This window comes from Anguilla anguilla, chromosome 3, assembly GCF_013347855.1.
Source record: "Anguilla anguilla isolate fAngAng1 chromosome 3, fAngAng1.pri, whole genome shotgun sequence".
In the NCBI taxonomy this organism is placed as follows: Eukaryota; Metazoa; Chordata; class Actinopteri; order Anguilliformes; family Anguillidae; genus Anguilla; species Anguilla anguilla.
Window position 1 is genome coordinate 64813709 of NC_049203.1, and position 27440 is coordinate 64841148.

Here is a 27440-nt window from a genome sequence, read left to right on the forward strand (position 1 = left end):
TATACACAATCAAATACCACGAGAGTTGAAAACCTTTCCTTGCTGTCTATTTTTTAGTCTGTTTTTTTACGTCTGAAACTTAAAGCAGAATTTTCATTGCAAATTAGTACGGGGACGTTTTTTCCCCCTTGTTTTGTTACTTGCCAACATAACATCAGGCTTGAAGTGTTTTTCTGTGTATTTCTATTGCAGCTGTGGCACTGTGCTATATTTCACTTACAGGGAAAAGGGGACGAACGTCATGATGTGGCCCCATGGGCATGTTGATCCAAAAAAGTACCTAAATGTACTGATGTACCTAAATGTCCAATGGAGAGACGTATTATTTGTGGGCCTGGATCATTTGTGGTGATGTAATCAGCAGGAAGAAGAAGAAGAAGAAGGAAAAAACACAAAATCCCCTAAATTTGGGGCTTTATTCTGAGAATGTGTAAATTTGTTTTTGAATTCTGTGTGTCTACACAAGGTCAGCAGGTGCAGAAGTTAATGTTTTTAAGTGCTGAGAGCCTGTGGCCATTCTGGCTATTTCTGTAGGAAACCCTGAAAAGTGGCAAACTCTCAGTGCTGTATAGGTACGAGGCCTGCCACCTCACCAAGGCGTAACTTGGCTGGATGGCATACCTGCCATCCCAGTTCTGGAGGCACGAATAGAAAATTTTTAATTAATTATGAGTTTTGAATATAACTGTAATTAAATTTTACATAACCTGCGCAACCAAATGTTGGTGTGTGCAGAGGATGGTAGAGGGGTGCTGTGAGGACAGGGTCCAGCTCTATTTAAAGAGAGCTGGGACCAGAACAGAGACAGAAACAGGGGCGAACACACCTGCAGTCACACTCTCATTAGGACAACCTCAGAGGCACCATGAAACACACTATCCTGGTCTGCATAGTGCTGCTGGTCGCAGTGTCTGGTGAGTACCAGCAAGCTCAGGGCATGATGTTAAAATCTGTGTATATTTATTAAACTCTCCTTAAAAGGTCTCTTATTTTTTAGCCGCTCCAAAATACATTTGTTTATCCTGTCCGTGGTGTTGAAGGTGTGGATTGTGAATGGGGTTTTTTTTCTTTTTTGATTACATTTAAGGGAGTCTTATTTGAGCTGGTTTAAATATATTTGAGCAGACTGTTATCGTTGCTTCTTTGGGTTGAACACTTCAGATTAAAGTGCAGATTCTCAACTTTTACTGAAGTGTATTTTTACGGCAAGCCGTTAAAGCTTTTATTCAATTTGTTTTTGATATCGAGAATTCCATTTTAACTACTTACAATACAAATTCGTGAAATCAAGAATTCCATTTTAACTAGTAATAATATGAATTCTTGATATCAACTATTCAATTTTAACTAGTAAAAATAAGAATTTTTGATATCAAGAATTACATTTGAACTAGCTAAAAATGGAATTCTTGATATCCAGATATCCAGCTAGTTCTAACATTAATGAGCTTCATTTTCATGTGTCTGTGTCCATGAAGGCAAAGTAACATGTGCATTGTGACTTTCTTAAAGGACCGAGCACCAAAAGGGAAAAATAACATGAAAAATTATTCTATAATAATCTCGAGAGAGTGGAACAATTTGCTTTATTATTATTCGTTAATTTATTCCTTTTTTAAGTGAATTTCTGCACTTTTTTATTTTATGAGAACTTTTTTATTTGTTATTTTATATCTTACTCTATTTTGTTCTTATTCTGTGTTTCATCATGTATCTAAGGTGAATTGCCTTTGTGTATGAAAGGTTCTATACAAATAAACTTGCCTTGCCTTGCCTTTATAATTATAATTTTTATATGTAGAGCTGAACAAGCAAACAGGCTGCATGCTCTGGGAGTTTTACTTACGCCTTGCCCCTGTGGTAGAAAACAATGGGAGGCAAAAATCATTAGCACCACTTGATGGCGTAATACAACTACATTAAGCTGTCTCACTTTATCATCCAGACCCCGAATCGCACTGTGTTATCCTTCTCGCCAGAAACAGAAAATGATAGCACAGACACGGCGAGTTGGGGTCAATGTCCACTGTTATTTCCAATATTGTCTCGGCTCCCAATCTTTAGCTCAGGTTTGACTGTCAAGTTACTGTTTGTTATTTTAGCTGAAATATTATTTATAAGCATTATTTTTATTGTGGAGGATAATCTTACCGTTGGGCCGCCACAGGAAAATCCACACTGTTGCTAGACTACGGGGAAACAACGCGCGTTGAAGTATTCATCCGCAACACAACTATGACACTGAACTATGGCTGAGATGTGCTGAGCTATGACCTTACTGACCAACTGCCATTCCCAACAGAAAAGGGCACTGACACGTCAACCTCATTCTTTCTTTCAGAGATCGCAGCGTTTTTCCCACCACAGCCCCGTTGGGTGAGGCACTACAGAGGGGAAGTCTGACATTGTGTTTACATGTAACAAGCCAAGTTTGAAGAGAAAAAAAGTCATTTGCATTCCCTGTGCTTATTTGTACAAAAGTTGTTCTAAGTCCCATGGTATTTGAATGTGTGTAAAATTAGCTTAATATGTCATATGTAATGTGCCTACCATATGTAATGCTGGGTAGAGCATTCAAAGTACTGTTTCTCACACAGATAAAAAACTAAACACAAAGAATAAAGAATCCAGTCTGCATTGATGTTCAGTATGATTTTTTTAGACCCCTCCTGGACCGTCTGACTCCTCTTCTGTAATATAGTTAACAGAACTGAGGATTGCATGAGACAGCATTATACGTCACGTTGTTAGAAAAGTGGCCTCGTGCAGGAGTGGTGACATGTTCAAATGCCAAGAAGCATAAAGGTTTACTCAGTTTGCTTCAGCAAATATTCATCAAATAAAGCATTGGCATGTAACCACATAAGCAGAAACTAAGTTACTAAGGATACGGCCCTTTGCAGAAAAGATACACAATCATAGAAACATAAAATATGAAAAATAAAAAAACATGTACACCCTTCAATTAATCACTGCTCTGTCATATCCTCCCATAACAGCCTAGATGCACGAAGGATGCTGAGAAAGGGACATGTCCTACCAACTGGGAACCTGTGTGCGGGACTGACAAAGTAACTTATAAGAACGAGTGTGAACTCTGTCGTGCCAACCTGTAAGTTGCAGATTTATCTTTCCTTCCCTTGTGTATTGATTGTTTTCTGTTGCACAACATAACACATTTGGACACTAATGCACAGAGGTGCATGGAGACCAACACTTGAGAGATTTATGTGCTCCTTTATTTTCATACTGGCTGACATGAAAGCATACAGTGTAATAGAAAATGCACTGCTTCTTGTGCCTCTCTGGGCCAAACATTAGGTATAGCCACACAACAAAAAATGGTTTAAAAGACGAGGGCAATATCCAAGAGTCTGTGAGTGTCTTTCATCAGGCAGTTGCCTTGAATTGACAATAGAAAAAAATAATTTTATTGTGGAAGACCTACACAAGGCTGGACTCCACAAGTGCTCTACAGATACATGAACTCAGAGGAAGCTGGTCTGTGTGACACACTAAATAATCATATTATTTGCAGCCATGAATTACAGGAAATGTAGAAAATGAAATAGTTGTGTTTAGTATGGTTAATCACAGCATGTCTAGGGCACGTGGTTCTCAAAATCGGCACCTAATTAAGAAAAATTAACAGCTTGTTAAAATTCTGGGATTGCTGTTGAGGTTGGAATGAAAACCAGCATACACAGGGGTCCCCCAGGACCGATTTTGAGAACCACTGGTCTAGGGCACGTGAATCACGACCACGTGTTCAAATTAATATGATCAGCAAGATTCATATAAAAAAATACTGACCCCAAGCAGTGACATTCATCAATTTATGAATACCATAGTTGATATTTTTGGGAAAGTATGTAATAAGAAATCAATTTTTGTTTGTGGTGACTTTAATATAGACTTGTTAAAATATAATGAACATAAACTAACAACAGACTTTTGTAATGTAATGTTTAGTTTTGGTCTCTGGCCCCTTATTACATTACATTACATTACAAGCATTTAGCAGACGCTCTTATCCAGAGCGACGTACAACAAGTGCATTAGGTCAAGGTGCAGAGGTGCAAAAGAAACACACTAGAGTGAGTAAAGATCGTAGTGCCAGAAGTGACCACATAGATCAGGACTCCAACCCTGTAGAGTAACCTGTTCAGCAAACAACAATCCTACCAAGTACAAACTAGCACTGGAATCACATTTGCCTAATCAGACAAAAACAATCCCAAAACAAACCCAAAAACAAAACTTATTGATAATCCTAGTAGGATAACTAAAGAAAGTGCCACACTTATTGATAACATTTTTACTAATGTTCATGACCAAGCAACAAGTGGTTTGTTTTTAAGTGATATCAGTGATCATCTTCCTATTTTTGTGATTTCACATAATTTAAAGGTTAAATGTTCAGTTGGTGTAAGTGAGCCTTCTTGTAAATTAGTAAGAATAAGGACACCAGAAAGAATTGAGGCCTTAAAGATGGACCTTATAAATTACAGCTAGGATGAGGTGTATGTTGATGATCCTAATCAGGCCTATGATGCATTTGTGTTCACATTCATAGAGTTATATAACAAACATTGTCCTATTAGAAAGTGCTGGTTGAAGGATAAATATAAAGGAAAGCCATGGATGACAAAAAGTCTGCAAAGGGCATGCAAAAAGAAAAATGTACTTTATAAGAAATATTTACAACTGACAACCAGTGAAAGTGAAGAAAAATATAAGTTGTATAAGAATAAATTGATTTCCATTATGAGATTACAGAAGAAGGAATACTACAATAAAATATTAGAGGAGAGTAAAAACAACATTCAAAGGACTTGGAAAGTAATCAATCATATTATTCAGAATAGATGTTATAAATCTGAATTTCCGAGTTATTTTTTAAATAGCTCTGATGCTACAGTGGACAATATAAAAAGCATCGTTGATGATAATCTGTGTTTTCAAAGAGGTGTTTTTCCTAATAATATGAAATCAGCAAAGGCAATACCAATATTTAAAAATGGAGATAAGCACTACATGGATAATTATAGACCGGTGTCCCTTCTTCCTCAATTTTCAAAAATATTAGAGAAATTATTTGTGAAACAATTGGATCTCTTCATTGGTAAATATGAATTACTGAGTGAACACCAGTATGGATTTAGGGAAAATAGAACTACTACATATGCAGTAATGGAAATGGTAGAAGAAATAACAAAGGCAGTTGAAAATGATGAGTGTTCTATTGGTATTTTTATTGGCCTACATAAGGCTTTTGATACTATAGATCACAGCCAATTATTGAGAAAATTGGAGAAGTATGGAATAAGAGGTATAGCTTACTCTTGGCTGGAAAGCTACTTGGAAAATAGACAAATTAATGAAACTGTGTCAGGATTTAGGAAGGTCACCTGTGGGGTACCCCAGGGATCGGTGATTGGTCCAAAACATTTTTTTTACTTTATATTAATGATGTTTGCAATGTTACTGAAATGTTAAAATTTGTCATTTTTGCAGACGATACAAATTTATTTTGCTCTGGAAATTTTGTATGCTATTGAAAGGGAGCTGGAAATTCTCAAAACTTGGTTTGATGTTAATAAATTGTCTCTCAATATTAAGAAAACTAAATTTATGGTTTTTGGTAATCAAAAAGAAATTGATGGGGATATTGAATTAAAAATCTTTGATGTTGAAATTGAAGTTTTGAGTTTTTGAGACAAAATTCTTAGAGGTTGTGATTGATCATAAATTAACATGGAAACAACATATTGACTATATTAAAGGAAAAATTTCAAAGTCAATAGCAATCCTTTATAAATCTAGGGATATATTCAATTATAAGGCCTTGTATATAATTTATTGCTCACTTATACTTCCTTATATGTCTTATTGTGTGGAATTGTGGGGGTCGGCCTTTAAAACAACTATAAATTCAATAGTCTTACTACAGAAACGAGCCATACGTATTATTAATAAGGCTGGTTACTATGATCACACTAATCCAATGTTTATAAAATCCCATGTTATGAAATTTAATGATTTGGTATATTATAAAATAATGCAAATTATGTTTAGAGCTAAAACAAAGTCACTCCCAGATTGTGTACAAAGGTTTTTTTCAATACAGGAGTGCAATTATGATTTGAGAGATGTTTGTAAATTCACTGTACAAAGAGCTAAAAAATGGATTAAAAGGAGATGTATTTCTATTGTTGGGGTTAAATTATGGAATAATGCTTAATATAAATGTAAGAATGTGTAAAAGAATGGTTTATAAAGCTATTTTTGAGGGTTACAATTGTGAATGATTTTTATTTTATTAAGTTTTATTTTTAGAGGGTAGCTTAAATTGATAAGAATGTAGGATAGGCACATATAAGCATTATGCTTCTGCTTGTGCCTTTTCGGTCGCTACCTAATACATAGATTGTTGACTTGTTTATACTGTCTAGACTGTTTATATTATATTGTATCGTGTGTGATGACTGAATAAAAAATACTACTACTACTACGTTTTTATTTAGGAGACAACCAAAAGACTCAAAAGGTGGCTATTTATTTAGTCATTGCCAACATAATATCAGGCATGAAGTGTTTTTCTGTGTATTGCCGCTGTGTCACTGTTCTATATTTCCGTTATAGGGCGAAAACCTTTAGAGTCAAGATCGTGAAACGTCATCAGTGTTGATCCGAAAATGGAAAGTGAACTGTCCGCAACAGTTCAACTGATTTCTCCTACATTGTTTTATGGATGGGAACGTAACGACTGTCGTGCAACACTTGCCCTACCTGCTTGCTCATCTGCTTGGAGTCCATGGGGAAGAATCTAGAAGGCCAACTGCATAGTCTGTAATCTGCAGACTACTGCTTATTCATAATCTGTACCCTGCCGCTTGAGTGTATTCTGTACACCGCATCAATAAAGTAATACAGCATTCAGCACGCGCATCTTCCATCATTACGAGTTTGTAGTTGTGTCATGACTCACAGTCTACAGGACAGAAGTTTCTGACTGCTGTGTACAATGAATGCTATCTGTGGTGACCGCAGTGATAAATGACTGTTGAAGAGACTCCTGTCAGCAACCCAAAGAATCAACATACACAGGGTATTAGGCATTAGAATAGAATGCGTAAATAGGCAACAAATAGAATTCAGTCAGGACAACTCACATATTTAGATTAAATGTTTTTAAAAATGCGTAAGTATATTCTTTTGGTTTGGTGCAAAAATGGGAGGCAAAAATAATTAACACCCCTTGATGGCGTAATACGGCTACATTATCTCACTTCATCGCAACTGCATGAATGTGAAATTAGTTCATCTGTTGTATTTAAAAGTCACGTGTCAATGGAATCGTGGGAAGGTGTCTGTAAACAGCGAGCTAGGAGTTTGGCTACACTATCACACGTGAAATTTTAAATGAAAGTTATTGGTTAAATTAAAGGTTTTGATAAAAACAAGACAGAGCTATCAAGCTGTACTAAGGACTAACATTAGGATTTTTCTTTAATTAGTGCCTGCACTTTTTAAACCTCATTCATCAAGAGCTGTTCATACTTACAGTCATCAAATAAAATAGCGTATTCGTTTAAATGTGGCTTTATTCAAATGAAAAACAAGTGAAGATATAAGCACAACACTTTTGCGTTCCAGCGTGTCTTACCTGCCAAAACAAATGTATTATTCTTCTCGCAGTAACCGTGCATATTATTATGGAGAAATTCAAAGTTTTAAAGTGCTTTTGGGCCATTTGTTACGCAAGGTATCAGCTGTCATAACGTTGATATTTACTGTAAATTTAAAGAAGCAGGGGAAATTGAATAATCCAGTAGTGAAGATGTAATAAAGATACATACCCTAACTGGGAATGACATGTTTCGCTGCCAGAAAGAAAATGCTCGCCCACAGAATGCTCTGAAGTGATCTGTCTATGAAATTATAAATAATAAGGAAATGTCATGTGCGAGGTGAACGTTCAGTTCATCAAACAAGAATTCCAATTTTAACTAGCTCAAATGTAATTCTGGATATCAAAAATACCTATTTTAACTAGTTAAAATTGAATTTCTAATATCAAGAATTCAAATAATAGCGAGATAAAATTTAATTCTTGATATCAATAACTAGTTGAATAAAAACTTAAATGGCTTGCCATATATTTTAATACATTTTGGTTTCACCACATAGGAATAACAGGACTTTCTATACATAGCCCCCCATTTCGGGGCACCATAATGTTAGAGATCATTGGTTTCACAGGTGTTTTCAATTAGTCAGGTGTGTTCAATTGCCTCTTAACTGCAAGTATAAGATAACCTAAGTTTCTAGTCCTGACTCTAGGCTTCTAATCACTTTTGGAGCCTGTTATAGTCATTTGTTAACATGAGGACATGAATTGTGCCAATGAAAATAAAGGAACCTATTATGAGGTTGAGAAATATGAAAAAAAACACACAAAAAAAACAGTCAGACATAGGCCAAATCTTAGGCTTACCACAAATGAACTGTTCTGAACATCATTAAGAAGAGAACACTGGTGAGTTCCGTAAACACAAAGGGCCTGGTAGACCAAGGAAGACCTGTACAGCTGATGACCCGAGAATTTTTAATAATACTGAGGAAAAGCCCCAAAAACACCTGTTCTACTCATTCTGCTGCTGCTATCGGCAGTCACATCATCGGCGAAAGCAGCTGAAACAGTGCCTGTAGCAGCTAGTTCTTGTTCTGTTCTTGCTCTTGCTTTCAGAGACCTCAGCCTTTCCCAGAGCCGTACTACCGCTCCAAACCAGAATGGGGAGGCACTACAGGGGGGAAAGTATGACATCATGTTGACAAGTAACAAGCCAAGTTTGAAGAGGAAAAAAGTCATTTGCATTCCCTGTGCTTATCTGCGCATAACCTGCACAGGGTTCCAAGTTCCTGTGGTATTTGAATATGTGTAAAATAACCTTAATATGTGTAGTCATGCCACATGTAATGCTGGGCAGTGTGTTCAAAGTACTGTTTGTACTTGACGTACTTATGTACTTATCTGTCTGTCACATAGATTTAGGAGACAATCAAGTAAATTACAGGCAGATAACCCAAAACAAGCAAAAAAACACAAAAGGTGGCTATTTAGTCATGACATGCTCGCATCTGAGACAGTCCTTTATATTTCTATCTCTATGGCGAATGGCCATGTTACAGTTATTTCTTACATTTTTACATGGCACTAGTTTAGTAAATGGATATTCACTGGAGCAAATTGAGTTAAGCATTTTGCCTGGAGGGAAAGAGGGGTCTAAAATATTCAGACTGGACAACACCAGCGCAGCCTGGAGTGGCAGTGTAGTATAATGGGTAAGGAACTGGTTTTGTAACCTAAAGGTCACGGGTTCAATTCCTGGTTAAGACACTGCCATTATACCCTTGAGCAAGGTACTTAACCTGCATTGCTTCAGTATATATCCAGCTGTTTAAATGGATGCAGGGTAAATGTTATGTTACAGTTGTGTAAGTGGCTCTAGATAAGAGCATCTGCTACATGCCTGTAATGGATTCTTTTTTATTTGTGTTTTCTTTTTATCCATATGAAAAACATTACTCTAAATGCACTACCCAGCATTACATGTGGTACCCATGACACATTAGTGTAATTTTATACACAATCAAATACCACGAGAGTTGAAAACCTTTCCTTGCTGTCTATTTTTTAGTCTGTTTTTTTACGTCTGAAACTTAAAGCAGAATTTTCATTGCAAATTAGTACGGGGACGTTTTTTCCCCCTTGTTTTGTTACTTGCCAACATAACATCAGGCTTGAAGTGTTTTTCTGTGTATTTCTATTGCAGCTGTGGCACTGTGCTATATTTCACTTACAGGGAAAAGGGGACGAACGTCATGATGTGGCCCCATGGGCATGTTGATCCAAAAAAGTACCTAAATGTACTGATGTACCTAAATGTCCAATGGAGAGACGTATTATTTGTGGGCCTGGATCATTTGTGGTGCTGTAATCAGCAGGAAGAAGAAGAAGAAGAAGGAAAAAACACAAAATCCCCTAAATTTGGGGCTTTATTCTGAGAATGTGTAAATTTGTTTTTGAATTCTGTGTGTCTACACAAGGTCAGCAGGTGCAGAAGTTAATGTTTTTAAGTGCTGAGAGCCTGTGGCCATTCTGGCTATTTCTGTAGGAAACCCTGAAAAGTGGCAAACTCTCAGTGCTGTATAGGTACGAGGCCTGCCACCTCACCAAGGCGTAACTTGGCTGGATGGCATACCTGCCATCCCGGTTCTGGAGGCACAAATAGAAAAATTTTTATTAATTCTGAGTTTTGAATATAACTGGAATTAAATTTTACATAACCTGCGCAACCAAATGTTGGTGTGTGCAGAGGATGGTAGGGGGGGTGCTGTGGGGACAGGGTCCAGCTCCATTTAAAGAGAGTTGGGACCAGAACAGAGACAGAAACAGGGGCAAACACACCTGCAGTCACACTCTCATTAGGACAACCTCAGAGGCACCATGAAACACACTATCCTGGTCTGCATAGTGCTGCTGGTCGCAGTGTCTGATGAGTACCAGCAAGCTCAGGGCATGATGTTAAAATCTCTGTATATTTATTAACCTCTCCTTAAAAGGAGTCTTATTTTAGCCGCTCCAAAATACATTTGTTTATCCTGTCCGTGGGGTTGAAGGTGTGGATTGTGAATGGGTTTTTTTTTCTTTTTTGATGACATTTAAGGGAGTCTTATTCGAGCTGGTTTAAATATATTTGAGCAGACTGTTATCGTTGCTTCTTTGGGTTGAACACTTCAGATTAAAGTGCAGATTCTCAACTTTTACTGAAGTGTATTTTTACGGCAAGCCGTTAAAACTTTTATTCAATTTGTTTTTGATATAGAGAATTCCATTTTAACTACTTACAATACAAATTCTTGAAATCAAGAATTCCATTTTAACTAGTAATAATATGAATTCTTGATATCAACTATTCAATTTTAACTAGTAAAAATAAGAATTTTTGATATCAAGAATTACATTTGAACTAGCTAAAAATGGAATTTTTGATATCCAGATATCCAGCTAGTTCTAACATTAATGAGCTTCATTTTCATGTGTCTGTGTCCATGAAGGCAAAGTAACATGTGCATTGTGACTTTCTTAAAGGACCGAGCACCAAAAGGGAAAAATAACATGAAAAATTATTCTATAATAATCTCGAGAGAGTGGAACAATTTGCTTTATTATTATTCGTTTATTTATTCCTTTTTTAAGTGAATTTCTGCACTTTTTTATTTTATGAGAACTTTTTTATTTGTTATTTTATATCTTACTCTATTTTGTTCTTATTCTGTGTTTCATCATGTATCTAAGGTGAATTGCCTTTGTGTATGAAAGGTTCTATACAAATAAACTTGCCTTGCCTTGCCTTTATAATTATAATTTTTATATGTAGAGCTGAACAAGCAAACAGGCTGCATGCTCTGGGAGTTTTACTTACGCCTTGCCCCTGTGGTAGAAAACAATGGGAGGTAAAAATCATCAGCACCACTTGATGGCGTAATACAACTACATTAGGCTGTCTCACTTTATCATCCAGACCCCGAATCGCTCTGTGTTATCCTTCTCGCCAGAAACAGAAAATGATAGCACAGACACGGCGAGTTGGGGTCAATGTCCACTGTTGTTGCCAATATTGTCTCGGCTCCCAATCTTTAGCTCAGGTGAAATTCTATAACTGTTTGTTATTATAGCTAGAATATTATTTATAAGCGTTATTTTTATTGTGGCGGACAATCTTACCGCTGGGCCGCCACAGGAAAATCCACACTGTTGCTAGACTACGGGGAAACAATGCGTGTTGAAGTATTCATCCGCAACACAACTATGACACTGGACTATGGCTGAGATGTGCTGAGCTATGACCTTACTGACCAACTGCCATTCCCAACAGAAAAGGGCACTGACACGTCAACCTCATTCTTTCTTTCAGAGATCGCAGCGTTTTTCCCACCACAGCCCCGTTGGGTGAGGCACTACAGAGGGGAAGTCTGACATTGTGTTTACATGTAACAAGCCAAGTTTGAAGAGAAAAAAGTCATTTGCATTCCCTGTGCTTATTTGTACAAAAGTTGTTCTAAGTCCCATGGTATTTGAATGTGTGTAAAATTAGCTTAATATGTCATATGTAATGTGCCTACCATATGTAATGCTGGGTAGAGCATTCAAAGTACTGTTTCTCACACAGATAAAAAACTAAACACAAAGAATAAAGAATCCAGTCTGAATTGATGTTCAGTATGATTTTTTTAGACCCCTCCTGGACTGTCTGACTCCTCTTCTGTAATATAGTTAACAGAACTGAGGATTGCATGAGACAGCATTATACGTTACGTTGTTAGAAAAGTGGCCTCGTGCAGGAGTGGTGACATGTTCAAATGCCAAGAAGCATAAAGGTTTACTCAGTTTGCTTCAGCAAATATTCATCAAATAAAGCATTGGCATGTAACCACATAAGCAGAAACTAAGTGACTAAGGATACGGCCCTTTGCAGAACAGATACACAATCATAGAAACAAAATATGAAAAAAAACATGTACACCCTTCAATTAATGGCTGCTCTGTCATATCTTCCCATAACAGCCTAGATGCACGGCGGATGCTGAGAAAGGGAAATGTCCTACCAACTGGAGCCCTGTGTGCGGGACTGACAGAGTAACTTATAAGAACGAGTGTGAACTCTGTCGTGCCAACCTGTAAGTTGCAGATTTATCTTTCCTTCCCTTGTGTATTGATTGTTTTCTGTTGCACAACATAACACATTTGGACACTAATGCACAGAGGTGCATGGAGACCAACACTTGAGAGATTTATGTGCTCCTTTATTTTCATACTGGCTGACATGAAAGCATACAGTGTAATAGAAAATGCACTGCTTCTTGTGCCTCTCTGGGCCAAACATTAGGTATAGCCACACAACAAAAAATGGTTTAAAAGACGAGGGCAATATCCAAGAGTCTGTGAGTGTCTTTCATCAGGCAGTTGCCTTGAATTGACAATAGAAAAAAATAATTTTATTGTGGAAGACCTACAGAAGGCTGGACTCCACAAGTGCTCTACAGATACATGAACTCAGAGGAAGCTGGTCTGTGTGACACACTAAATAATCATATTATTTGCAGCCATGAATTACAGGAAATGTAGAAAATGAAATAGTTGTGTTTAGTATGGTTAATCACAGCATGTCTAGGGCACGTGGTTCTCAAAATCGGCACCTAATTAAGAAAAATTAACAGCTTGTTAAAATTCTGGGATTGCTGTTGAGGTTGGAATGAAAACCAGCATACACAGGGGTCCCCCAGGACCGATTTTGAGAACCACTGGTCTAGGGCACGTGAATCACGACCACATGTTCAAATTAATATGATCAGCAAGATTCATATAAAAAAATACTGACCCCAAGCAGTGACATTGATCAATTTATGAATACCGTAGTTGATATTTTTGGGAAAGTATGTAATAAGAAATCAATTTTTGTTTGTGGTGACTTTAATATAGACTTGTTAAAATATAATGAACATAAACTAACAACAGACTTTTGTAATGTAATGTTTAGTTTTGGTCTCTGGCCGCTTATTGATAAACCTAGTAGGATAACTAAAGAAAGTGCCACACTTATTGATAACATTTTTACTAATGTTCATGACCAAGCAACAAGTGGTTTGTTTTTAAGTGATATCAGTGATCATCTTCCTATTTTTGTGATTTCACATAATTTAAAGGTTCAATGTTCAGTTGGTGTAAGTGAGCCTTCTTGTAAATTAGTAAGAATAAGGACACCAGAAAGAATTGAGGCCTTAAAGATGGACTTTATAAATTACAGCTGGGATGAGGTGTATGTTGATGATCCTAATCAGGCCTATGATGCATTTTTGTTCACATTCATAGAGTTATATAACAAACATTGTCCTATTAGAAAGTGCTGGTTGAAGGATAAATATAAAGGAAAGCCATGGATGACAAAAAGTCTGCAAAGGGCATGCAAAAAGAAAAATGTACTTTATAAGAAATATTTACAACTGACAACCAGTGAAAGTAAAGAAAAATATAAGTTGTATAAGAATAAATTGATTCCCATTATGAGATTAAAGAAGAAGGAATACTACAATAAAATATTAGAGGAGAGTAAAAACAACATTCAAAGGACTTGGAAAGTAATCAATCATATTATTCGGAATAGATGTTATAAATCTGAATTTCCAAGTTATTTTTTAAATAGCTCTGATGCTACAGTGGACAATATAAAAAGCATCGTTGATGATAATCTGTCTTTTCAAAGAGGTGTTATTCCTAATAATATGAAATCAGCAAAGGTAATACCAATATTTAAAAATGGAGATAAGCACTACATGGATAATTATAGACCGGTGTCCCTTCTTCCTCAATTTTCAAAAATATTAGAGAAATTATTTGTGAAACAACTGGATCTCTTCATTGGTAAATATGAATTATTGAGTGAACACCAGTATGGATTTAGGGAAAATAGAACTACTACATATGCAGTAATGGAGATGGTAGAAGAAATAACAAAGGCAGTTGAAAATGATGAGTGTTCTATTGGTATTTATATTGACCTACAGAAGGCTTTTGATACTATAGATCACAGCCAATTATTGAGAAAATTGGAGAAGTATGGAATAAAGCTACTTGGAAAATAGGCAGCAATGAAACTGTGTCAGGATTTAGGAAGGTCATCTGTGGGGTACCCCAGGGATCGGTGATTGGTCCAAAACATTTTTTTTTACTTTATATTAATGATGTTTGCAATGTTACTGAAATGTTAAAATTTATCATTTTTGCAGACGATACAAATTTATTTTGCTCTGGGGAAAACGTAAAGGAACTTTTGTATGCTATTGAAAGGGAGCTGGAAATTCTCAACTTGGTTTGATGTTAATAAATTGTCTCTCAATATTAAGAAAACTAAATTTATGGTTTTTGGTAATCAAAAAGAAATTGATGGGGATATTGAATAAAAAATCTGTGATGTTGAAATTGAAAGAGTTTTTGAGACAAAATTCTTAGAGGTTGTGATTGATCATAAATTAACATGGAAACAACATATTGACTATATTAAAGGAAAAATTTCAAAGTCAATAGCAATCCTTTATAAATCTAGGGATATATTCAATTATAAGGCCTTGTATATAATTTATTGCTCACTTATACTTCCTTATATGTCTTACTGTGTGGAATTGTGTGGGTCGGCCTTTAAAACGACTATAAATTCAATAGTCTTACTACAAAAACGAGCCATACGTATTATTAATAAGGCTGGTTACTATGATCACACTAATCCAATGTTTATAAAATCCCATGTTATGAAATTTAATGATTTGGTATATTATAAAATAATGCAAATTATGTTTAGAGCTAAAACAAAGTCACTCCCAGATTGTGTACAAAGGTTTTTTTCAATACAGGAGTGCAATTATGATTTGAGAGATGTTTGTAAATTCACTGCACAAAAAGCTAAAAAAGGGATTAAAAGGAGATGTATTTCTATTGTTGGGGTTAAATTATGGAATAATGCTAATATAAATGTAAGAATGTGTAACTCGCTTTTTGTTTTCAAAAGAATGGTTTATAAAGCTATTTTTGAGGGTTACAATTGTGAATGATTTTTATTTTATTAAGTTTTATTTTTGGAGGGTAGCTTAAATTGATAAGAATGTAGGATAGGCATATATAAGCATTATGCTTCTGCCTGTGCCTTTTCAGTCGCTACCGAATACATAGATTGTTGACTTGTTTATACTGTCTACGCTGTTTATATTATATTGTATTGTGTGTGATGACTGAATAAAAAATACTACTACTACTACTACATGTTTTTATTTAGGAGACAACCAAAAGACTCAAAAGGTGGCTATTTAGCCATGACATGCTCGCATCAGAGACACCTGAGTCTTTTATTTTTCTATGATCGTTTATCTGTATGGCAAATGGCCATGTTACCGTTATTTCTTACATTTTTACATGCCACAAGTTTAGCAAATGAATATTTACTGGATCAAACTGAGTTAAACATTTTGCCTGGGCAGGGTAGGAGGGGTCTAAAAACATCAGACTGTACACCAGAGCAGCCTGGATTCTGTTTTATTTGTGTTTTCTTTTTATCCATATGAGAAACATTACTCTAAATACACTACCCAGCATTACATGTGGTACACATGACATATTCATGTAATTTTAGACACATTCGAATACCACAGGCCTTGGAACCCTTTATCGTACAACTTTCAAACCTTTTGTTTTATGGTTGAAATTTAAAGCAGAATTTTTAAATTGAAAATTAGTATGGGGACTATATTTTCTCCAAACTTGGTTCATTTTTTGCCAACATAATATCAGGCATGAAGTGTTTTTCTGTGTATTGCAGCTGTGACATTGTTCTATATTTCCGTTATAGGCGGAAAACCTCTAAAGTCAGGATCCGGTCCCGTTATCAGTGTTGATCTGAAAATGGAAAGTAATCTGCCCGCAACAGTTCAACTGATTTCTCCTACATTGTTTTATGGATGGGAATGTAACGACTGTCGTGCAACACTTGCCCTACCTGCTTGCTCATCTGCTTGGAGTCCATGGGGAAGAATCTAGAAGGCCAACTGCATAGTCTGTAATCTGGAGACTACTGCTTATTCATAATCTGTACCCTGCCGCTTGAGTGTATTCTGTACACCGCATCAATAAAGTAATACAGCATTCAGCACGCGCATCTTCCATCAGGACAAGTTTGTAGTTGTGTCATGACTCACAGTCTACAGGACAGAAGTTTCTGACTGCTGTGTACAATGAATGCTATCTGTGGTGACCGCAGTGATAAAGGACTGTTGAAGAGACTCCTGTCAGCAACTCAGAGAGCCAACTAATGATAAATCCACTTAATGATATTTTCACACAGGGAATGTGTAAACAGGCAACAAATCAAATACAGTCAGGACAACTCACATACTTAAATTACATGTTTTAATGAATGTGTAAGTATATATTTTTTGGTTTGGTGCTGAATGGATCTGATTCAGGTATTGCAGTCCATGTACCAGCGTGCACTACCCTATCTAACAGGCAGCACAATACTTCCCGATGATCATCCCTACTAAACATGAGAAATACCAGAAACCCCCAAACAAGAGGTCATCCATTTGGCAAACCGAACAAACATTGGTGGCATCAGTCAGACATAGGCTAATAGGGAACTGCACAGCAACGCAAAAGTAATTTCAACAATTGGGATGGGAGGTATGCCATCCCGTCAAGTTACACGTTGGCTGGGCGGCATGCCTCATACCTATGCAGCAGCGAGAGTTTGTCACTATTCAGGGTTTCCTACAGAAATAACCACTCTGACCACAGACTCTCACACCTTAAGCACATTCATTTCGGTACCTTGTGACCATAATTCTACAGACAGAATTAACAAACAACTTCACATGTCCGCACAATAAACCCCTAAACTTAGATGATTTAGCGTTTTCTCCTTCTTCTTTTTCCCGGTCAGCAAGGTGGCCGAATTATCGAACCGGCTAGTTTGCTAGCCGACTGCTTAACAAAGGAAAAACAGTACACAGCCGTGCGCGCACCCGACTACAGTGAGTAGCCTAATGTTAATTTAGCTAAAGTTCGCTAGTTACTTAGGTTAACACCTGAGCTCTTAATGGATACATATTACTAAAGCCATGTCCAACTTACTCTCATTCACAGACCCAAAACCCCTCCAGGTAAAAATAAATAAATAATGAGTCACGAATCATAATATTGAACATTTAGTAGAGCAAAACAGCCGGTGCCATATTCGGGTTGAAACTGCGCATGCGTCGTCCAGAACGGCTTTGTTTAAACTGCACATGGGTCGTCCTGAACCGCTTTCTCCAAGCCTGCAGCCAACTGAGGGCGGGGGAGCATGAATGTGACCGAAACTCAGAGCTCCGGTGAGTGTACTTCCACTTTCTGGTCATTTCGATGAACTCCATAGTTGGAAAAATCACGAACAGCCCCTTCATGTACCTAAGCAAAATGTAAAGTGGGAAATCAAAGGGTCAAGCAGCTCTTTGAAGACATTTTGGGCCTGTCAACTTATTGCACACGTCTAAGCTGTTGGGAAATGCCTCAGCCCTTGCGCTAGCAATGCAAATGGGTATAAAAATTTTAATGAATTAATCCTGAGTATATAACACTGGCCCTGGTAGTTATCCAAAAGTTTTGAATATACCGGAAATGATATTTTACTTTTGAGAAATACCTCTGTTGTGGCTTTACCAATGCAAACGAGCTGTAAAATTCAAACAAAAATTTGAGGCACTGATGACACCCTAACCCATCTTTCCCAGAAGCATTTAGAAAGCCCTGTTGCATATGACAGACTGATGTTCATCGATTTTTAGTTCTGCATGTAACACAATAGCCTACATCCACACATTTTGTTTAAAAGACTAGTGCAGTTAAAAATGAATCTCTTTTTAATCATATAGATCCACTCTTTCCAAAAAAAAAAAGAAAAAAGACAACAAAAAAAAGAAGAAGCCCACAGCAGGTCAGTGTGAACATAGCACTCTCTGACACTCAAATTTTGTTTTCATGAAACCGTTTTCGGTGCCTTTTAATTTTGAAAAGTGGTACAATTGTTTGCCACTTTGCCATAATGTATACTGAGAAAAAAATTGTAATGTTCCATTATATATTAATCCATGTGTGTATTTAGGCGCACGTGTGAAAGCTATAGTTAATCCTAACCGCAGGCATGAATAGGACTGAAACTCCGAGCTCCTGTGAGTGTGGTCTTGCGGTCATTCAGATGAACTACACATTTGGAATAATTGGAAACGCCAACTCTCTGTGCCAAAACGTAAAGAGAGAAGTGAACGGGTCATGCAGCTCATTGAAGACATTGTGGGCCTGCCACCTTATTGCACACGTCTAAGCTGTTGGGAAATGCCTCTGCTGTGGCTTTACTGAAGTAACCAGGCCATGCAATTAATCCTTAGTAAGTAACACTGGCAATGGCAGTAATTCAAAAGTTCTGAATATGACAGAAAATTATATTTTACAATTTTTGTGCTATCAAATGTTGGTTGCACAATACTACAGTGATAAAACAACTGTAAATATACCTCTTACTGTACTGTGTGCCTTGTAGGCTATCCTCGTAGCACTTCCATTGGTTAATATCATTCAGTTCGTCAGTAGTCCACACACAAACACCATTCTTTACCACATTAACTTTTGTAGTTTGTAATATACATAGTGAGCCCCACAATGTTTGTAAAAAAGCCATACTATTCCTTGATTTGGTTATGTACTCTATGTACATAATTTCAGATTTGTAATCAAACCATTCATATGTGGTTAAAGTGCAGATTCTCAGCTTTTATTAAAGGCTATTTTAATACAGTTTGGTTTCACCACATAGAACCCCCCCGCCCTCGCCCCATTTCAGGGTTCCATAATGGTTGGGAAAACTGCTTTCACAGGTGTTTCTGATTAGTCAGGTGAGTTCAGTGGGGAATTTCTAAAATAATAGCACACCAAGAATCACATAAAAAAAAGTAAATATATGGGAAAATTCAGATTGGAATCAAAAATAAACTTTCTGTTTCCACAAACAAATTCCACTTTTTATACATAGAGCGGGCATCTCACAGTATCACTCAATAATAATTATGATTAAGGAATTTAAAAATAAAACCACTTCAAAAATCTTAGCCGACTAGAAAACTTTCACATTTCAACCAAATCTAGCCGGTTAACCAAATACAAATGGTAACATATACAACCTAGATGGAAACATGTACAATCTTAATGTTCAGTGAAAAATTTGGTTGAAAAGCGAAAGCTTCCTAGTGGGCTAGCACATAGCCAGGCTATATCAGGGTAAAACATGAGCAAAATTAGTGGTAAATAGAGCTAACCTAGTCTGTTTATGTCGAAACATCTGTCAACCTAGATTTCCATCCCTTCAAACATTTGGATACCATTTGTATTCGGTCTTTTTGCTCACTGAGAGACTAACGATACTGACCTTGAGTCATGAAACAATGCAGTTTGTATGCAAAATAATAAATTAATATGTATTTCAGGAATACAGATGAGTTCCCACAAAGATTATACAGATGCAAAAGCAATAGCTTCAAAGAAATAGGCAATTATTATTTAGCAAATAAGCTTGCGTACTGAGTTAAAGATTTTCCTGAGTCTCAGGTAGTATTCTACCTCGTGTCTCTCAGTCATCCAAAGATCCCATAGACAAGCACGTTACCAACAGGCCACCTCCAAAGTAGCCAAAGTAGGCACAAATTATTTTGGTTAAATATACGTACGTCCAGTTTGTGTGTGTATCTGATGTTTTTATTAGAAGAAGAAGGAAAAAACACAAAATCCCCTAAATTTGGGGCTGTATTCTGAGAATGTGTAAATTTGTTTTTGAATTCTGTGTGTCTACACAACATCAGCAGGTGCAGAAGTTAATGTTTTTAAGTGCTGAGAGCCTGTGGCCATTCTGGCTATTTCTGTAGGAAACCCTGAAAAGTGGCAAACTCTCAGTGCTGTATAGGTACGAGGCCTGCCACCTCACCAAGGCGTAACTTGGCTGGATGGCATACCTGCCATCCCAGTTCTGGAGGCACGAATAGAAAATTTTTAATTAATTATGAGTTTTGAATATAACTGTAATTAAATTTTACATAACCTGCGCAACCAAATGTTGGTGTGTGCAGAGGATGGTAGAGGGGTGCTGTGAGGACAGGGTCCAGCTCTATTTAAAGAGAGCTGGGACCAGAACAGAGACAGAAACAGGGGCGAACACACCTGCAGTCACACTCTCATTAGGACAACCTCAGAGGCACCATGAAACACACTATCCTGGTCTGCATAGTGCTGCTGGTCGCAGTGTTTGGTGAGTACCAGCAAATTCAGGGCATGATGTTAAAATCTGTGTATATTTATTAACCTCTCCTTAAAAGGAGTCTTATTTTAGCCGTGTTATCCTTCTCGCCAGAAACAGAAAATGATAGCACAGACACGACGAGTTGGGGTCAATGTCTCGGCTCCCAATCTTTAGCTCAGGTCTAAATTCTATAACTGTTTGTTATTATAGATAAAATATTATTTATAAGCGTTATTTTTATTGTGGCGGACAATCTTACCGCTGGGCCGCCACAGGAAAATCCACACTGTTGCTAGACTACGGGGAAACAATGCACGTTGAAGTATTCATCCGCAACACAACTATGACACTGAACTATGGCTGAGATGTGCTGAGCTATGACCTTACTGACCAACTGCCATTCCCAACAGAAAAGGGCACTGTCACGTCAACCTCATTCTTTCTTTCAGAGATCGCAGCGCCCAGCATCGGGTTGCGCGTCAGAGGTGATAAGGTTAGTCTGACATTGTCTTTACATGTAACAAGCCAAGTTTGAATAGAAAAAAAAGTCATTTGCATTCCCTGTGCTTATTTGTACAAAAGTTTTTCTAAGTCCCATGGTATTTGAATTAGCTTAATATGTCATATGTAATGTGCCCACCAGATGTAATGCTGGGTAGAGCATTCAAAGTACTGTTTCTCACACAGATAAAAAACAAAACACAAAGAATAAAGAATCCAGTCTGCATTGATGTTCAGTATGATTTTTTTAGACCCCTCCTGGACCGTCTGACTCCTCTTCTGTAATATAGTTAACAGAACTGAGGATTGCATGAGACAGCATTATACGTTACGTTGTTAGAAAAGTGGCCTCGTGCAGGAGTGGTGACATGTTCAAATGCCAAGAAGCATAAAGGTTTACTCAGTTTGCTTCAGCAAATATTAATCAAATAAAGCATTGGCGGGACGGAGTGTGGCGCAGTGGGTAAGGAACTGCGCTTGTAACCGAAAGGTCGCAGGTTCGAATCCCGGGTAAGGACACTGCCGTTGTACCCTTGAGCAAGGTACTTAACCTGCATTGCTTCAGTATATATCCAGCTGTATAAATGGATACAATGTAAAGTGCTAAGTAAAAGTTGTGTAAGTCGCTCTGGATAAGAGCGTCTGCTAAATGCCTATAATGTAATGTAATGTAATTGGCATGTAACCACATAAGCAGAAACTAAGTTACTAAGGATACGGCCCTTTGCAGAACAGATACACAATCATAGAAACAAAATATGAAAAAAAACATGTACACCCTTCAATTAATGGCTGCTCTGTCATATCCTCCCATAACAGCCTAGATGCACGAAGGATGCTGAGAAAGGGACATGTCCTACCAACTGGGAACCTGTGTGCGGGACTGACAAAGTAACTTATAAGAACGAGTGTGAACTCTGTCGTGCCAACCTGTAAGTTGCAGATTTATCTTTCCTTCCCTTGTGTATTGATTGTTTTCTGTTGCACAACACAACACATTTGGACACTAATGCACAGAGGTGCATGGAGACCAACACTTGAGAGATTTATGTGCTCCTTTATTTTCATACTGGCTGACATGAAAGGATACAGTGTAATAGAAAATGCACTGCTTCTTGTGCCTCTCTGGGCCAAACATTAGGTATAGCCACACAACAAAAAATGGTTTAAAAGACGAGGGCAATATCCCAGAATCTGTGAGTGTCTATCATAAGGAATCAGGCAGTTACCTTGAATTGACAATAGAAAAAAATAATTTTATTGTGGAAGACCTACACAAGGCTGGACTCCACAAGTGCTCTACAGATACATGAACTTAGAGGAAGCTGGTCTGTGTGACACACTAAATAATCATATTATTTGCAGCCATGAATTACAGGAAATGTAGAAAATCAAATAGTTGTGTTTAGTATGGTTAATCACAGCATGTCTAGGGCACGTGGTTCTCAAAATCGGCACCTAATTAAGAAAAATTAACAGCTTGTTAAAATTCTGGGATTGCTGTTGAGGTTGGAATGAAAACCAGCATACACAGGGGTCCCCCAGGACCGATTTTGAGAACCACTGGTCTAGGGCACGTGAATCACGACCACGTGTTCAAATTAATATGATCAGCAAGATTCATATAAAAAAATACTGACCCCAAGCAGTGACATTCATCAATTTATGAATACCATAGTTGATATTTTTGGGAAAGTATGTAATAAGAAATCAATTTTTGTTTGTGGTGACTTTAATATAGACTTGTTAAAATATAATGAACATAAACTAACAACAGACTTTTGTAATGTAATGTTTAGTTTTGGTCTCTGGCCCCTTATTACATTACATTACATTACAAGCATTTAGCAGACGCTCTTATCCAGAGCGACGTACAACAAGTGCATTAGGTCAAGGTGCAGAGGTGCAAAAGAAACACACTAGAGTGAGTAAAGATCGTAGTGCCAGAAGTGACCACATAGATCAGGACTCCAACCCTGTAGAGTAACCTGTTCAGCAAACAACAATCCTACCAAGTACAAACTAGCACTGGAATCACATTTGCCTAATCAGACAAAAACAATCCCAAAACAAACCCAAAAACAAAACTTATTGATAAACCTAGTAGGATAACTAAAGAAAGTGCCACACTTATTGATAACATTTTTACTAATGTTCATGACCAAGCAACAAGTGGTTTGTTTTTAAGTGATATCAGTGATCATCTTCCTATTTTTGTGATTTTGATAATTTAAAGGTTAAATGTTCAGTTGGTGTAAGTGAGCCTTCTTGTAAATTAGTAAGAATAAGGACACCAGAAAGAATTGAGGCCTTAAAGATGGACCTTATAAATTACAGCTAGGATGAGGTGTATGTTGATGATCCTAATCAGGCCTATGATGCATTTGTGTTCACATTCATAGAGTTATATAACAAACATTGTCCTATTAGAAAGTGCTGGTTGAAGGATAAATATAAAGGAAAGCCATGGATGACAAAAAGTCTGCAAAGGGCATGCAAAAAGAAAAATGTACTTTATAAGAAATATTTACAACTGACAACCAAAGTGAAGAAAAATATAAGTTGTATAAGAATAAATTGATTTCCATTATGAGATTACAGAAGAAGGAATACTACAATAAAATATTAGAGGAGAGTAAAAACAACATTCAAAGGACTTGGAAAGTAATCAATCATATTATTCGGAATAGATGTTATAAATCTGAATTTCCGAGTTATTTTTTAAATAGCTCTGATGCTACAGTGGACAATATAAAAAGCATCGTTGATGATAATCTGTGTTTTCAAAGAGGTGTTTTTCCTAATAATATGAAATCAGCAAAGGCAATACCAATATTTAAAAATGGAGATAAGCACTACATGGATAATTATAGACCGGTGTCCCTTCTTCCTCAATTTTCAAAAATATTAGAGAAATTATTTGTGAAACAATTGGATCTCTTCATTGGTAAATATGAATTACTGAGTGAACACCAGTATGGATTTAGGGAAAATAGAACTACTACATATGCAGTAATGGAAATGGTAGAAGAAATAACAAAGGCAGTTGAAAATGATGAGTGTTCTATTGGTATTTTTATTGGCCTACATAAGGCTTTTGATACTATAGATCACAGCCAATTATTGAGAAAATTGGAGAAGTATGGAATAAGAAGTATAGCTTACTCTTGGCTGGAAAGCTACTTGGAAAATAGACAAATTAATGAAACTGTGTCAGGATTTAGGAAGGTCACCTGTGGGGTACCCCAGGGATCGGTGATTGGTCCAAAACATTTTTTTTACTTTATATTAATGATGTTTGCAATGTTACTGAAATGTTAAAATTTGTCATTTTTTCAGACGATACAAATTTATTTTGCTCTGGAAATTTTGTATGCTATTGAAAGGGAGCTGGAAATTCTCAAAACTTGGTTTGATGTTAATAAATTGTCTCTCAATATTAAGAAAACTAAATTTATGGTTTTTGGTAATCAAAAAGAAATTGATGGGGATATTGAATTAAAAATCTTTGATGTTGAAATTGAAGTTTTGAGTTTTTGAGACAAAATTCTTAGAGGTTGTGATTGATCATAAATTAACATGGAAACAACATATTGACTATATTAAAGGAAAAATTTCAAAGTCAATAGCAATCCTTTATAAATCTAGGGATATATTCAATTATAAGGCCTTGTATATAATTTATTGCTCACTTATACTTCCTTATATGTCTTACTGTGTGGAATTGTGGGGGTCGGCCTTTAAAACAACTATAAATTCAATAGTCTTACTACAGAAACAAGCCATACGTATTATTAATAAGGCTGGTTACTATGATCACACTAATCCAATGTTTATAAAATCCCATGTTATGAAATTTAATGATTTGGTATATTATAAAATAATGCAAATTATGTTTAGAGCTAAAACAAAGTCACTCCCAGATTGTGTACAAAGGTTTTTTTTCAATACAGGAGTGCAATTATGATTTGAGAGATGTTTGTAAATTCACTGTACAAAGAGCTAAAAAATGGATTAAAAGGAGATGTATTTCTATTGTTGGGGTTAAATTATGGAATAATGCTTAATATAAATGTAAGAATGTGTAAAAGAATGGTTTATAAAGCTATTTTTGAGGGTTACAATTGTGAATGATTTTTATTTTATTAAGTTTTATTTTTGGAGGGTAGCTTAAATTGATAAGAATGTAGGATAGGCACATATAAGCATTATGCTTCTGCTTGTGCCTTTTCAGTCGCTACCTAATACATAGATTGTTGACTTGTTTATACTGTCTAGACTGTTTATATTATATTGTATCGTGTGTGATGACTGAATAAAAAATACTACTACTACTACTACTACTACATGTTTTTATTTAGGAGACAACCAAAAGACTCAAAAGGTGGCTATTTATTTAGTCATTGCCAACATAATATCAGGCATGAAGTGTTTTTCTGTGTATTGCCGCTGTGACACTGTTCTATATTTCCGTTATAGGGCGAAAACCTTTAGAGTCAAGATCGTGAAACGTCATCAGTGTTGATCCGAAAATGGAAAGTGAACTGTCCGCAACAGTTCAACTGATTTCTCCTACATTGTTTTATGGATGGGAACGTAACGACTGTCGTGCAACACTTGCCCTACCTGCTTGCTCATCTGCTTGGAGTCCATGGGGAAGAATCTAGAAGGCCAACTGCATAGTCTGTAATCTGCAGACTACTGCTTATTCATAATCTGTACCCTGCCGCTTGAGTGTATTCTGTACACCGCATCAATAAAGTAATTCAGCATTCAGCACGTGCATCTTCCATCATTACGAGTTTGTAGTTGTGTCATGATTCACAGTCTACAGGACAGAAGTTTCTGACTGCTGTGTACAATGAATGCTATCTGTGGTGACCGCAGTGATAAATGACTGTTGAAGAGACTCCTGTCAGCAACCCAAAGAATCAACATACACAGGGTATTAGGCATTAGAATAGAATGCGTAAATAGGCAACAAATAGAATTCAGTCAGGACAACTCACATATTTAGATTAAATGTTTTAAAAAATGCGTAAGTATATTCTTTTGGTTTGGTGCAAAAATGGGAGGCAAAAATAATTAGCACCACTTGATGGCGTAACACGGCTACATTATCTCACTTCATCGCAACTGCATGAATGTGAAATTAGTTCATCTGTTGTATTTAAAAGTCACGTGTCAATGGAATCGTGGGAAGGTGTCTGTAAACAGCGAGCTAGGAGTTTGGCTACACTATGACACGTGAAATTTTAAATGATAGTTAAATTTAGTTTAAATTAATGGTTTTGATAAAACAAGACAGAGCTATCAAGTTGTACTAAGGACTAACATTAGGATTTTTCTTTAATTAGTGCCTGCACTTTTTAAACCTCATTCATCAAGAGCTGTTCATACTTACAGTCATCAAATAAAATAGCGTATTCGTTTAAATGTGGCTTTATTCAAACGAAAAACAAGTGAAGATATAAGCACAACACTTTTGCGTTCCAGCGTGTATTACCTGCCAAAACAAATGTATTATTCTAGAGTTATTATGGAGAAATTCAAAGTTTTAAAGTGCTTTTGGACCATTTGTTACGCAAGATATCCGCTGTCATAACGTTGATATTTACTGTAAATTTAAAGAAGCAGGGGAAATTGAATAATCCTGTAGTGAAGATGTCATAAAGATACATACCCTAACTGGGAATGACATGTTTCGCTGCCAGAAAGAAAATGCTCGCCCACAGAATGCTCTGAAGTGATCTGTCTATGAAATTATAAATAATAAGGAAATGTAATGTGCGAGGTGAACGTTCAGTTCATCAAACAAGAATTCCAATTTTAAGTAGCTCAAATGTAATTCTGGATATCAAAAATACCTATTTTAACTAGTTAAAATTGAATTTCTAATATCAAGAATTCAAATAATAGCGAGATAAAATTTAATTCTTGATATCAATAACTAGTTGAATAAAAACTTAAATGGCTTGCCATATATTTTAATACATTTTGGTTTCA

At 36.5% G+C, this 27440-nt stretch overlaps 3 protein-coding genes across 5 annotated transcripts in view; all 3 read left to right on the forward strand.

The window, feature by feature from the left end:
* The window catches only part of LOC118223950 (trypsin inhibitor ClTI-1-like), a 42494-nt gene extending 25734 nt beyond the window's left edge, over positions 1-16760 (forward strand). For both annotated transcript variants that reach the window (XM_035411066.1, XM_035411062.1), the window contains exons 3-4: positions 12635-12747; positions 16464-16760. In XM_035411066.1, the coding sequence (XP_035266957.1) occupies positions 12635-12747; positions 16464-16509 (159 nt within the window). In that variant the 3' untranslated portion in view covers positions 16510-16760. The remainder of the gene's footprint in view (positions 1-12634; positions 12748-16463) is intronic.
* On the forward strand, positions 647-6942 carry LOC118223955 (trypsin inhibitor ClTI-1-like). The gene is made up of 4 exons (XM_035411076.1): positions 647-914; positions 2342-2376; positions 3000-3112; positions 6646-6942. The coding sequence occupies exons 1-4, from the start codon at positions 866-868 to the stop codon at positions 6689-6691; spliced, it is 243 nt and encodes an 80-aa protein (XP_035266967.1). The 5' UTR covers positions 647-865; the 3' UTR covers positions 6692-6942.
* Positions 16761-17893: 1133 nt separating the features above from the next.
* Positions 17894-26210, forward strand: LOC118223952 (trypsin inhibitor ClTI-1-like). Of its 2 annotated transcripts, none has more exons than XM_035411070.1 (4): positions 17894-17982; positions 21383-21426; positions 22254-22366; positions 25914-26210. In XM_035411070.1, exons 1-4 carry the CDS (start codon positions 17955-17957, stop codon positions 25957-25959), a joined length of 231 nt encoding a protein of 76 aa, XP_035266961.1. In that variant the 5' UTR covers positions 17894-17954; the 3' UTR covers positions 25960-26210. The 2 variants fall into 2 exon arrangements, with proteins under 2 accessions (XP_035266961.1, XP_035266960.1); XM_035411069.1 differs by lacking the exon at positions 17894-17982 and adding an exon at positions 20679-20942.
* The last annotated feature ends 1230 nt before the right edge of the window (positions 26211-27440 follow it).